General features: G+C 55.7%; 2 protein-coding genes across 2 annotated transcripts; both read right to left on the bottom strand.

The window, feature by feature from the left end:
* Window positions 1–880: 880 nt before the first annotated feature.
* On the bottom strand, window positions 881–4,142 carry LOC148182973 (protocadherin beta-4-like). Its single transcript, XM_088063759.1, has 2 exons — window positions 4,035–4,142; window positions 881–3,928 (listed from the first exon to the last, which is right to left on the bottom strand). The coding sequence occupies exons 1-2, from the start codon at window positions 4,140–4,142 to the stop codon at window positions 1,061–1,063; spliced, it is 2,976 nt and encodes a 991-aa protein (XP_087919885.1). The 3' UTR covers window positions 881–1,060.
* Window positions 4,143–4,215: 73 nt separating this feature from the next.
* Window positions 4,216–13,169, bottom strand: LOC102109028 (uncharacterized). The gene is made up of 3 exons (XM_088063758.1): window positions 13,062–13,169; window positions 10,095–12,955; window positions 4,216–8,389 (listed from the first exon to the last, which is right to left on the bottom strand). The coding sequence occupies exons 1-3, from the start codon at window positions 13,167–13,169 to the stop codon at window positions 5,509–5,511; spliced, it is 5,850 nt and encodes a 1,949-aa protein (XP_087919884.1). The 3' UTR covers window positions 4,216–5,508.
* Window positions 13,170–13,293: the final 124 nt, after the last annotated feature.

Here is a 13,293-nt window from a genome sequence, read left to right as displayed (position 1 = left end):
AAAGAGAAAGGGCAAAAATGGGAATGCAAATGCTCTTACACAAATGGAGAAAATCCTTTTGGGACAGCTTTCTTGCACCAGCATGAATCTCCTGAATTCAGGAACCATAAAGAGTAAGGAAAACTCAAAGACTTGTTTTCAAGTTCTACTTGATTCTAAATCCAGAAAATTATATTTCATGGACATGTGGTGTTCTCATGCACATATATAGAATTAATACATGTTCATGATTCTTCGCAGTTATAGCCTACCCTATTGCATCTTCTGGTGCTGCATTTCCAAGCCAATCTGAGTGGGACAGGACACCAATCCCACACACAGGCCAAAAGAAGATTTTATTGTGCATTTTCCAGCTCCTCTCTGCCTTGATGAAGATGAGACTCCTGTACTCATAGGGTCAAAATGGCCTTTTACTCTGCAGAGCTGGACTTACCAGCATTGCAGTGGCTGGATGGGACAAATTCACTCTTTCACTGGGCAGCACTAGTGCAGCATCTGCAGATGTACAAAGGGTGAACAGACAGACATACTGATATAAAAGTGTAACAAACAAAGCCCAAATATCTCAGAGAGAGAGCTCCAAAACCCCAGAAAGAAAAAAACCAATGCTAAGAAAACATCATGAAATGGTACTCAGAAGTGCCTCGTTTTTCTGAGCTGGACAAAGGTCTTTGGGCCATTTCAGCAAATGTGAGATTTGTCTAACCAAATGTACCATTGTGCTAGAGCAATGAATAAACAAGAGTTTCATTAACTACACTGACATCAAGAAGAACAAAAGCATAGCTGGAGTGCTAATCCCCTTCTTAAAGCCTAACAGAATTGACCAGAAAACTGATGAAGTATATTACCGCCAGAGTCAGAGCCCAAGTTTCATTTATTTGCTTCTATTTTTCTCTTTTTGGAGAACCTGTCGACTTCTATTCTGACGTAGAATATGAGGGAAATTGCTTATGCCATTTGGAAACACAAGTTGTCTCTGGAGGAACCATTGTCATCTGCTGCTGCCTGGATCCCAATCTCCCACGGGCAGTGAAGCCTCTGGCAGTGCAGAGCCCAGCTAGTTGAAGGAAAGAGAATTGAAGTGTCCTGCAGAGAGAGTGCCAGGATTGTCTGGTGCCGTGTCCTCGGTGCTGACAGGGACACAGGGGAAATGCTGTTCATCCTCCGGGCCCTGGCCCACGGCGCAGTGCTGTGCTGGCACGCTGGGGAGGATGGGCTTGAGGAATTTGAACTCGCTGTTGCCCGAGCCCGTTGTGAGGCTGATCTCGTAGCAATAGGCGCGGGGCAGGCTCCCTGCAGCGGCCCCATCGGCCAGGCCGCTCTGCAAGTTGTCGGCACCATAAAGCACATGGCCAGCCTTCAGCTCCTTTCTCTTGCACACCTTGCGAGCCACAAAGAGTGCCGTGGAGACGAGGAAGAGCAGGGAGACACACACCAGGGCAATGATTAAATAGGTGGTCAGGGAGCCAGCCTGATCCTCTGGGGCCGGGCTGCCGTGCCCGGGGAGGCGCACGTCTGACAAGTCCTTGAGCAGGAGCGCGCTCACAGCTGCCGTGGCCGACAGGGGCGGCTTGCCGTTGTCTCTGACCAGGACAAGGAGCTTCTGCCTCACGCTGTCTCTCTCCGTCACCGGCCTCCTCAGACGCACCTCCCCGCTGTGGACACCCACCGTGAACAGCCCTGGCTCACTGGCCCTCAGCAGGTGGTACGAGAGCCACGAGTTCTGCCCGGAGTCGGCATCCACGGCCACCACTTTGGTGATGAGGTAGCCCGCCTCGGCCGACACGGGCACCAGCTCACTGGACGCTGGGCTGCTCTCCTGGCCTGGGTACAGCACGAGCGGGGCGTTGTCGTTCTCGTCCAGCACCATGAGGCGGACGCTGACGTTGGCTCTGAGGGGAGGAGAGCCCGCGTCAGAGGCACTGACCGTCACCTCCGTCTGCCTCAAGCGCTCGTAGTCCAGGGGCCGCAGCACAAACATGTGCCCGTTCTCAGAGTTCACAGACACGCACGAGCACCAAGGCCCCTCTGCCGCTTGCACCGCTGCCAGGGAATAGCTCACCTTGCCATTGAGCCCCACGTCAGCGTCGGCAGCGCTGACGGCTCCAACAAACACCGTGGGCACATTGTTCTCACGCACGTACATGGTGTACGACGTCTGGTTGAAGACGGGGGCGTTGTCATTGACATCCGAGATGTCCACGGTGAAGGTCTGCGTGCTCGTCAGAGGAGGCGACCCCGCGTCTGCTGCCGTCACCCTGAGGATGTAGCGAGCCGTCTCCTCGCGGTCCAGCGCGCTCACTGTCACCAGCTCATAGTAATTCTTATAGGCTGGCCGCAGCGAGAAGAAGAGCTGATCCTCGAGGCCACACGAGATCTTCCCGTTGGCCCCAGAATCTCGGTCCCTGACTGTAAACAGGGCAACCACCGTGCCGGGCGCTGTGTTCTCGGGGAGGGGACTGCTGAAGGAGCTGACCATCACCTCTGGGGCATTGTCATTCACATCCACCACCTCCACCAGCACTTTGCAGATTGCAGAGAGTCCCCCACCATCTGTGGCTGTCACACTCAGCTCGTGAGTTTGTGCTGCCTCAAAGTCCAGAGGTTTTGTGAGTTTAATTTCCCCAGTTATGGCATCAATCACAAATATTGAGACACTCTCGTCTGCAGCTTCACTGAGTTGGTAGGAAATTTCCCCATAAATTCCTGCATCCTGATCTGTTGCCAGCAGTTGCAGAAACACAGACCCTTCTGTCATGTTCTCCAAAACCTTCACAATGTAACGGTCCTGTTTGAATGTGGGAGCATTGTCATTTGCATCCATAATGACCACAGAGATCTCGATGGTGCCACTTCTGGGAGGAGAGCCCCCATCTACAGCAATGAGACTGAAACTCATCTCTGCATGCTCCTCTCTGTCTAGTGGCTTCTCCAAAACAAGTTCAACATATTTGTCTCCATTACTCCGACTTCCATAGGAGACACTGAAATAATTATTCTCGGGAGATATGCTGTACGCCTGGATTGTGTTGCTGCCAATATCGAGATCCCGAGCCACCTCCAACGGGAAACGTGAACCAGGGTTGCTCGTTTCAGGGATCCTAAATCTTACTCGATCTCCGCGGAAAATAGGTGAATGGTCATTGATATCCTCCAAGGCTACCACGACCCGAAAGAACTGCAGGGGGTTGGAGAGCAGCAGCTCGAAGGGGAGCATGCAGGTGGCGGACTGGCCGCACAGCTCCTCCCGGTCCAGCCTCCCCGCCACGAGCAGGCGGCCGGAGCCGCGCTCTAAGGCAAAATGCTGCCGGCCGTCCTCCGACACCAGGCGGGCGCGGCGAGCCGAGAGCTGCGCCGGCGTCAGCCCCGCGTCCTCCGCCAGCTCGCCTACCAGGGAGCCGCTTTCCGCCTCCTCGGCTACGGAGTAGCGGATGGGCTCGGCGCGAGCGGGCGGCAGCCACAGGAAAGCAGACAGACAAAGCACTTGCCTTGCGATCGCCATGGCGCGGCGGCGGCGGCGGCGGCGGCGGCCGGGGTCGGTGTGGCGGCTGTCCCCGGTGATTCCCCGCCGAAAGCGGCCGAGCGCGGGCCGGGCGCCTTCTCTCGCTGCCTCCGATTCCGCCGAAAGCGGCGCCTGACACAGCCGGGGGGTGCCGGCAGCGGCTGACACGGGGCAGCGCCCGCCAACGCAGCCGCTGCCCCCTCCGGCCGGCTGCACTGCGCTGATCACAGCTCGCTCGGGCTCAGCTGCGCTGCGCTGAGCCGAGCTGCGCTGGGCTGGGCCGGGCCGGGCTCGGCCGCCTCCGCTGCCGCAGCCGCTCGGCGCCGCCTTGGCCGAGGGCACCACCCAGCGGTGCGCGCTGCAACTGCGCCCGCCGCCGCCCGCAGCCCGCGCTGCCGCTCGCCCCGGACCGAGAGTCCAAAGCTTTCCACACACCCGGCGCCAGCATCACAATGCGCCCTTTCCCAGGCCAGCGGCAAGCCCACACCCACACCAGAACCACACAGCCTCATCGCTCAGCAGGACAAACCGAGCACGCAACGGGCGATGCTGACAGCACGGGCAGCAAATGAAAACTCCCCGCCTGCATCTCCACGCTCACCAACTTTACACATGCAAACGTTCTGTCATAAGACATTGTGAGAAAAACCCTCGCTGAAGCTTGAAAAGTTCTGACTGGTCTTTCCCAGAAAGCACATCTCTACAAAGAATTCCGTGTCTACGTAAGTAGTCATTCTTTATTTCAATTATACATAGTTTTACAATTTTTTAAGTCAAAGTTATCCCAATGTTAAATTTTCTAACTTTAGCATAATACAACTCGAGGGAGACTTTACGAATGCTTCATGCAGCACAGACATCATTAAAACAGCCTGTAGTTTTAAATGGGCAGTCCATCCTTCTGAAGAAGAATGAGCAAAATAATGCTCAATACAGTTAAGTCAATAAAAAGAGAAAGGGCAAAAATGGGAATGCAAATGCTCTTACACAAATGGAGAAAATCCTTTTGGGACAGCTTTCTTGCACCAGCATGAATCTCCTGAATTCAGGAACCATAAAGAGTAAGGAAAACTCAAAGACTTGTTTTCAAGTTCTACTTGATTCTAAATCCAGAAAATTATATTTCATGGACATGTGGTGTTCTCATGCACATATATAGAATTAATACATGTTCATGATTCTTCGCAGTTATAGCCTACCCTATTGCATCTTCTGGTGCTGCATTTCCAAGCCAATCTGAGTGGGACAGGACACCAATCCCACACACAGGCCAAAAGAAGATTTTATTGTGCATTTTCCAGCTCCTCTCTCCCTTGAAGAAGACTCCTGTACTCATAGGGTCAAAATGGCCTTTTACTCTGCAGAGCTGGACTTACCAGCATTGCAGTGGCTGGATGGGACAAATTCACTCTTTCACTGGGCAGCACTAGTGCAGCATCTGCAGATGTACAAAGGGTGAACAGACAGACATACTGATATAAAAGTGTAACACACAAAGCCCAAATATCTCAGAGAGAGAGCTCCAAAACCCCAGAAAGAAAAAAACCAATGCTAAGAAAACATCATGAAATGGTACTCAGAAGTACCTCGTTTTTCTGAGCTGGACAAAGGTCTTTGGGCCATTTCAGCAAATGTGAGATTTGTCTAACCAAATGTACCATTGTGCTAGAGCAATGAATAAACAAGAGTTTCATTAACTACACTGACATCAAGAAGAACAGAAGCATAGCTGGAGTGCTAATCCCCTTCTTAAAGCCTAACAGAATTGACCAGAAAACTGATGAAGTATATTACCGCCAGAGTCAGAGCCCAAGTTTCATTTATTTGCTTCTATTTTTCTCTTTTTGGAGAACCTGTCGACTTCTATTCTGACGTAGAATATGAGGGAAATTGCTTATGCCATTTGGAAACACAAGTTTTCTCTGGAGGAAAGATTGTCATCTGCTGCTGCCTGGATCCCAATCTCCCATGGGCAGTGAAGCTTCTGGCAGTGCAGAGCCCAGCTAGTTGAAGGAAAGAGAATTGAAGTGTCCTGCAGAGAGAGTGCCAGGATTGTCTGGTGCCGTGTCGTCGGTGCTGACAGGGACACAGGGGAAATGCTGTTCATCCTCCGGGCCGTGGCCCACGGCGCAGTGCTGTGCTGGCACGCTGGGGAGGATGGGCTTGAGGAATTTGAACTCGCTGTTGCCCGAGCCCGTTGTGAGGCTGATCTCGTAGCAATAGGCACGGGGCAGGCTCCCTGCAGCGGCCCCATCGGCCAGGCCGCTCTGCAAGTTGTCGGCACCATAAAGCACATGGCCAGCCTTCAGCTCCTTTCTCTTGCACACCTTGCGAGCCACAAAGAGTGCCGTGGAGACGAGGAAGAGCAGGGAGACACACACCAGGGCAATGATTAAATAGGTGGTCAGGGAGCCAGCCTGATCCTCTGGGGCCGGGCTGCCGTGCCCGGGGAGGCGCACGTCTGACAAGTCCTTGAGCAGGAGCGCGCTCACAGCTGCCGTGGCCGACAGGGGCGGCTTGCCGTTGTCTCTGACCAGGACAAGGAGCTTCTGCCTCACGCTGTCTCTCTCCGTCACCGGCCTCCTCAGACGCACCTCCCCGCTGTGGACACCCACCGTGAACAGCCCTGGCTCGCTGGCCCTCAGCAGGTGGTACGAGAGCCACGAGTTCTGCCCGGAGTCGGCATCCACGGCCACCACTTTGGTGATGAGGTAGCCCGCCTCGGCCGACACGGGCACCAGCTCACTGGACGCTGGGCTGCTGTCCTGGCCTGGGTACAGCACGACCGGGGCGTTGTCGTTCTCGTCCAGCACCACGAGGCGGACGCTGACGTTGGCTCTGAGGGGAGGAGAGCCCGCGTCAGAGGCACTGACCGTCACCTCCGTCTGCCTCAAGCGCTCGTAGTCCAGGGGCCGCAGCACAAACACGTGCCCGTTCTCAGAGTTCACAGACACGCACGAGCACCAAGGCCCCTCTGCCGCTTGCACCGCTGCCAGGGAATAGCTCACCTTGCCATTGAGCCCCACGTCAGCGTCGGCAGCGCTGACGGCTCCAACAAACACCGTGGGCACATTGTTCTCACGCACGTACATGGTGTACGACGTCTGGTTGAAGACGGGGGCGTTGTCATTGACATCCGAGATGTCCACGGTGAAGGTCTGCGTGCTCGTCAGAGGAGGCGACCCCACGTCTGCTGCCGTCACCCTGAGGATGTAGCGAGCCGTCTCCTCGCGGTCCAGCGCGCTCACTGTCACCAGCTCATAGTAATTCTTATAGGCTGGCCGCAGCGAGAAGAAGAGCTGATCCTCGAGGCCACACGAGATCTTCCCGTTGGCCCCAGAATCCCGGTCCCTGACCGTAAACAGGGCAACCACCGTGCCGGGCGCTGTGTTCTCGGGGAGGGGACTGCTGAAGGAGCTGACCATCACCTCTGGGGCATTGTCATTCACATCCACCACCTCCACCAGCACTTTGCAAATTGCAGAGAGTCCCCCACCATCTGTGGCTGTCACACGGAGCTCATGTGATTCTGCTGCCTCATAATCCAGAGGTTTTGTGATTTTAATTTCCCCAGTTATGGCATCAATCACAAATACTGAGTCACTCTGGCCCACTGCTTCACTGAGTTTATAGGAGATATCTCCATTAACTCCGGCATCCTGATCTGTTGCTAGCACTGTTAAAACTACTGAATTTTCTGGCATGTTTTCTTGAACCTTCCCTATATACTCCTTCCTGGTGAAGATGGGTGGATTGTCATTTACATCTAGTATGACAATTTTTACTTCGGTTGTCCCAGTCCTGGGAGGAGAGCCCCCATCAACAGCAATAATGCTGAAACTCATCTCTGCATGCTCCTCTCGGTCTAGTGGCTTCTCCAAAACAAGCTCAAGAAACTTCTTGTCTTTAATCCGAGTCCCATAGTAAACACTAAAGTACTCGTTCTCGGGAGAGATGCTGTATGCCTGGACTGTGTTGCTGCCGACATCGACGTCCTGAGCACCCTCCAGGGGGAAAAGAGAGCCTGGCTCGCTCGTCTCAAGAATCTTAAGAAGGACTCGTTTCTCAGAGAAAACAGGTGAATGGTCATTGATATCCTCCAGAGCCACCTCGACCCGAAAGAACTGCAGGGGGTTGGAGAGCAGCAGCTCGAAGGGGAGCATGCAGGCGGCGGACTGGCCGCACAGCTCCTCCCGGTCCAGCCTCCCCGCCACGAGCAGGCGGCCGGAGCCGCGCTCTAAGGCAAAATGCTGCCGGCCGTCCTCCGACACCAGGCGGGCGCGGCGAGCCGAGAGCTGCGCCGGCGTCAGCCCCGCGTCCTCCGCCAGCTCGCCTACCAGGGAGCCGCTTTCCGCCTCCTCGGCTACGGAGTAGCGGATGGGCTCGGCGCGAGCGGGCGGCAGCCACAGGAAAGCAGACAGACAAAGCACTTGCCTTGCGATCGCCATGGCGCGGCGGCGGCGGCGGCGGCGGCCGGGGCCGGTGTGGCGGCTGTCCCCGGTGATTCCCCGCCGAAAGCGGCCAAGCGCGGGCCGGGCGCCTTCTCTCGCTGCCTCCGATTCCGCCGAAAGCGGCGCCTGACACAGCCGGGGGGTGCTGGCAGCGGCTGACGCGGGGCAGCGCTCGCCAACGCAGCCGCTGCCACCTCCGGCCGGCTGCGCTGCGCTGGTCTCAGCTCGCGCGGGCTCAGCTGCGCTGCGCTGAGCCGAGCTGCGCTGGGCTGGGCCGGGCCGGGCTCGGCCGCCTCCGCTGCCGCAGCCGCTCGGCCCCCCCGGGGCCGAGGGCACCACCCAGCGGTGCGCGCTGCAACTGCGCCCGCCGCCGCCCGCAGCCCGCGCTGCCGCTCGCCCCGGACCGAGAGTCCAAAGCTTTCCACACACCCGGCTCCAGCATCACAATGCGCCCTTTCCCAGGCCAGCGGCAAGCCCACACCCACACCAGAACCACACAGCCTCATCGCTCAGCAGGACAAACTGAGCACGCAACGGGCGATGCTGACAGCACGGGCAGCAAATGAAAACTCCCCGCCTGCATCTCCACGCTCACCAACTGAATCCCCCCATCCCTTTGAACAAAGGACATTGCGAGAAAAAACCTCGCTGAAGCTTGAAGAGCCTTGATAAGCACGCAACGGGCGATGCTGACAGCACGGGCAGCAAATGAAAACTCCCCGCCTGCATCTCTACGCTCACCAACTGAATCCCCCCATCCCTTTGAACAAAGGACATTGCGAGAAAAAACCTCGCTGAAGCTTGAAGAGCCTTGATAAGTCTTTCCCTGAGAGAACGTCTCTAGAAAGAATTCTGTCTCCACGTAAGTAGTCAGTGTGATCTCTTTATTTCTATTCTACATATCTTTACAATATTTAAATTCAGTCTTATACCAATGTTAATGTTTCTAACTTCAGCACAATACAACTTAAGGGTGTCTTAATGAATATCCCATGCATCACAGACATTGTTCAAACAACCAGTTATTATAGCTGGGTTGGCAGTCCTTCTCAACAGGAATGAGCAAAATAATTCTCAGTACAGTTAAGTAGATAAAAGGAGAAAGGGAAAAAATTGGAATGCTCTAAGAAAAATGGAGAAACTTCTGTAGGGACAGCTTTCTAGTCCCAGAGAGAAACCTCTGAATTCAGAAACAAGAATGAGGAAAGAAAACTCAATGTTCTGTTTTCAAGTTCTGCTTGATTCTAAATTCAGAAAATTATATTTCATGGACAAATGGTGTTCTCATGCTCATAACGAGAATTAAAAGTTTTCATAACTCTCTACAGTTACAGCCTGCCCTAATGCATCTTTCGGTGCTAAATTTCCAAGCCTATCCCAGGTGTACAGAACACAAATACATATTAGATAAAGGATGATTTTGTGCATTTTCCTGCTCCTCTCTGCCTTGATGAAGATGAGAGCCCTGTACCTATAGGGTCAAAATAGCCTTTTATTCTGTAGACCTGGAATTGTCAGCATTGCAATGGCTGGATGAGACAAATTCACTCTTTCACTGGGCTGCATTAGTGAAGCATCTGCATATGAACAACGGCCGTACAGACAGACATACTGAGAAGAAAGTGTAACACACAAAGCCCACATGGCCAGAGACCTCCAAATCCCCAGAAGGAAAAAGCCCCATGCTAACAAAAGATCATGACACAGTATTCAGAAGTACTGCACTTTTCTGAGCTGGTCAAAGGGCTTTGGGCCATTCCAGCAAATGTTAAATGTATCTACAAAACTATGCCATTGTTTTATAGCAATGAAAAAATATGGGTTTCATGGTCTGGTCTGACAGCAAGAGATACAGGAGAATAGCTGGAGTGCTAACCCCCTTCTTAATGCCTATCAGGAATGGCCAAAATAGAGATGAAGAATATTACTGCCAGAGTGAGAGCCCAAACTTCTTTTATTTGCTTCTATTTTTCACTTTTTGGAGATCCTAAAAACTTCTACTCTGACTTAGAATATGAGGGAAATTGGTTATGCCATTTGGAAACACAAGTTGTCTCTGGAGGAACCATTGTCATTTGCTGCTGCCTGGATCCCATTCTCCAACAGGCATTGAAGCCTCTGGCAGTGCAGAGCCCAGCTAGTTGAAGGAAAGAGAATTGAAGTGTCCTGCAGAGAGAGTGCCAGGATTGTCTGGTGCCGTGTCGTCGGTGCTGACAGGGACACAGGGGAAATGCTGTTCATCCTCCGGGCCGTGGCCCACGGCGCAGTGCTGTGCTGGCACGCTGGGGAGGATGGGCTTGAGGAATTTGAACTCGCTGTTGCCCGAGCCCGTTGTGAAGCTGATCTCGTAGCAATAGGCGCGGGGCAGGCTCCCTGCAGCGGCCCCATCGGCCAGGCCGCTCTGCAAGTTGTCGGCACCATAAAGCACATGGCCAGCCTTCAGCTCCTTTCTCTTGCACACCTTGCGAGCCACAAAGAGTGCCGTGGAGACGAGGAAGAGCAGGGAGACACACACCAGGGCAACGATTAAATAGGTGGTCAGGGAGCCAGCCTGATCCTCTGGGGCCGGGCTGCCGTGCCCGGGGAGGCGCACGTCTGACAAGTCCTTGAGCAGGAGCGCGCTCACAGCTGCCGTGGCCGACAGGGGCGGCTTGCCGTTGTCTCTGACCAGGACAAGGAGCTTCTGCCTCACGCTGTCTCTCTCCGTCACCGGCCTCCTCAGACGCACCTCCCCGCTGTGGACACCCACCGTGAACAGCCCTGGCTCGCTGGCCCTCAGCAGGTGGTACGAGAGCCACGAGTTCTGCCCGGAGTCGGCATCCACGGCCACCACTTTGGTGATGAGGTAGCCCGCCTCGGCCGACACGGGCACCAGCTCACTGGACGCTGGGCTGCTGTCCTGGCCTGGGTACAGCACGAGCGGGGCGTTGTCGTTCTCGTCCAGCACCACGAGGCGGACGCTGACGTTGGCTCTGAGGGGAGGAGAGCCCGCGTCAGAGGCACTGACCGTCACCTCCGTCTGCCTCAAGCGCTCGTAGTCCAGGGGCCGCAGCACAAACACGTGCCCGTTCTCAGAGTTCACAGACACGCACGAGCACCAAGGCCCCTCTGCCGCTTGCACCGCTGCCAGGGAATAGCTCACCTTGCCATTGAGCCCCACGTCAGCGTCGGCAGCGCTGACGGCTCCAACAAACACCGTGGGCACATTGTTCTCACGCACGTACATGGTGTACGACGTCTGGTTGAAGACGGGGGCGTTGTCATTGACATCCGAGATGTCCACGGTGAAGGTCTGCGTGCTCGTCAGAGGAGGCGACCCCGCATCTGCTGCCGTCACCCTGAGGATGTAGCGAGCCGTCTCCTCGCGGTCCAGCGCGCTCACTGTCACCAGCTCATAGTAATTCTTATAGGCTGGCCGCAGCGAGAAGAAGAGCTGATCCTCGAGGCCACACGAGATCTTCCCGTTGGCCCCAGAATCCCGGTCCCTGACCGTAAAAAGGGCAACCACCGTGCCGGGCGCTGTGTTCTCGGGGAGGGGACTGCTGAAGGAGCTGACCACCACCTCTGGGGCATTGTCATTCACATCCGCCACCTCCACCAGCACTTTGCAGATGGCTGAGAGTCCCCCGCCATCTGTGGCTGTCACACTTAGCTCGTGAGTTTGTGCTGCCTCAAAGTCCAGAGGTTTTGTGAGTTTAATTTCCCCAGTTATGGCATCAATCACAAATGCTGAATTGCTCTGTCCCACTGCCTGGCTGAATTGGTAGGAAATTTCTCCATTAACTCCTGCATCCTGATCTGTTGCCAACACTATTAGAACTACGGAGCCTTCTGGCATATTCTCTAAAACCTGACCAACGTACACCTCCTGTGTGAAGATGGGAGGATTATCATTTACATCTAGAATGACAATTTCCACTTCAGCGGTCCCAGACCTGAGGGGATAGCCCCCATCTAGTGCAATAACACTGAAACTCATCTCTGCATGCTCTTCTCTGTCTAGTGGCTTTTCCAAGACCAGTTCCAGATACTTCTTGCCTGTGCTTCGAGTTCCATAGGAGATACTAAAATATTTGTTCTCGGGAGAGATGCTGTATGTCTGGACTGTGTTGCTGCCAATATCGAGGTCCTGAGCTGCTTCCATTGGGAAATGGGTGCCAGGGTCGCTCCTTTCCACAATCTTAAAAGTGACACGTTCCACAGGGAAAACAGGTGAATGGTCATTGATATCCTCCAGAGCCACCTCGACCCGAAAGAACTGCAGGGGGTTGGAGAGCAGCAGCTCGAAGGGGAGCATGCAGGTGGCGGACTGGCCGCACAGCTCCTCCCGGTCCAGCCTCCCCGCCACGAGCAGGCGGCCGGAGCCGCGCTCTAAGGCAAAATGCTGCCGGCCGTCCTCCGACACCAGGCGGGCGCGGCGAGCCGAGAGCTGCGCCGGCGTCAGCCCCGCGTCCTCCGCCAGCTCGCCTACCAGGGAGCCGCTTTCCGCCTCCTCGGCTACGGAGTAGCGGATGGGCTCGGCGCGAGCGGGCGGCAGCCACAGGAAAGCAGACAGACAAAGCACTTGCCTTGCGATCGCCATGGCGCGGCGGCGGCGGCGGCGGCGGGGGTGGGTGTGGCGGCTGCCCCCGGTGATCCCCCGCCGAAAGCGGCCGAGCGCGGGCCGGGCGCCTTCTCTCGCTGCCTCCGGTTCCGCCGAAAGCGGCGCCTGACACAGCCGGGGGGTGCCGGCAGCGGCTGACACGGGGCCGCGCCCGCCAACGCAGCCGCTGGCACCTCCGGCCGGCTGCGCTGCGCTGATCTCAGCTCGCTCGGGCTCAGCTGCGCTGCGCTGAGCCGAGCTGCGCGGGGCGGGGCCGGCCCGGGCCCGCCCCCCCCCGCTGCCGCAGCCGCTCGGCGCCGCCTTGGCCGAGGGCACCACCCAGCGGTGCGCGCTGCAACTGCGCCCGCCGCCGCCCGCAGCCCGCGCTGCCGCTCGCCCCGGACCGAGAGTCCAAAGCTTTCCACACACCCGGCTCCAGCATCACAATGCGCCCTTTCCCAGGCCAGCGGCAAGCCCACACCCACACCAGAACCACACAGCCTCATCGCTCAGCAGGACAAACCGAGCACGCAACGGGCGATGCTGACAGCACGGGCAGCAAATGAAAACTCCCCGCCTGCATCTCCACGCTCACCAACTTTACATATGCAAACGTTCTGTCATAGGACATTGTGAGAAAAACCCTCGCTGAAGCTTGAAAAGTTCTGACTGGTCTTTCCCAGAAAGCACATCTCTACAAAGAATTCTCTGTCTACGTAAGTAGTCATTCTTTATTTCAATTATACATGGTTTTA

Source organism: Pseudopodoces humilis, chromosome 17, assembly GCF_049639895.1.
Source record: "Pseudopodoces humilis isolate 2021_Gansu_Grassland_sample_001 chromosome 17, ASM4963989v1, whole genome shotgun sequence".
NCBI lineage: Eukaryota > Metazoa > Chordata > Aves > Passeriformes > Paridae > Pseudopodoces > Pseudopodoces humilis.
The sequence above is the reverse complement of the archived record's forward strand: the minus strand, read 5'-3'. Positions and strand labels throughout refer to the sequence as shown.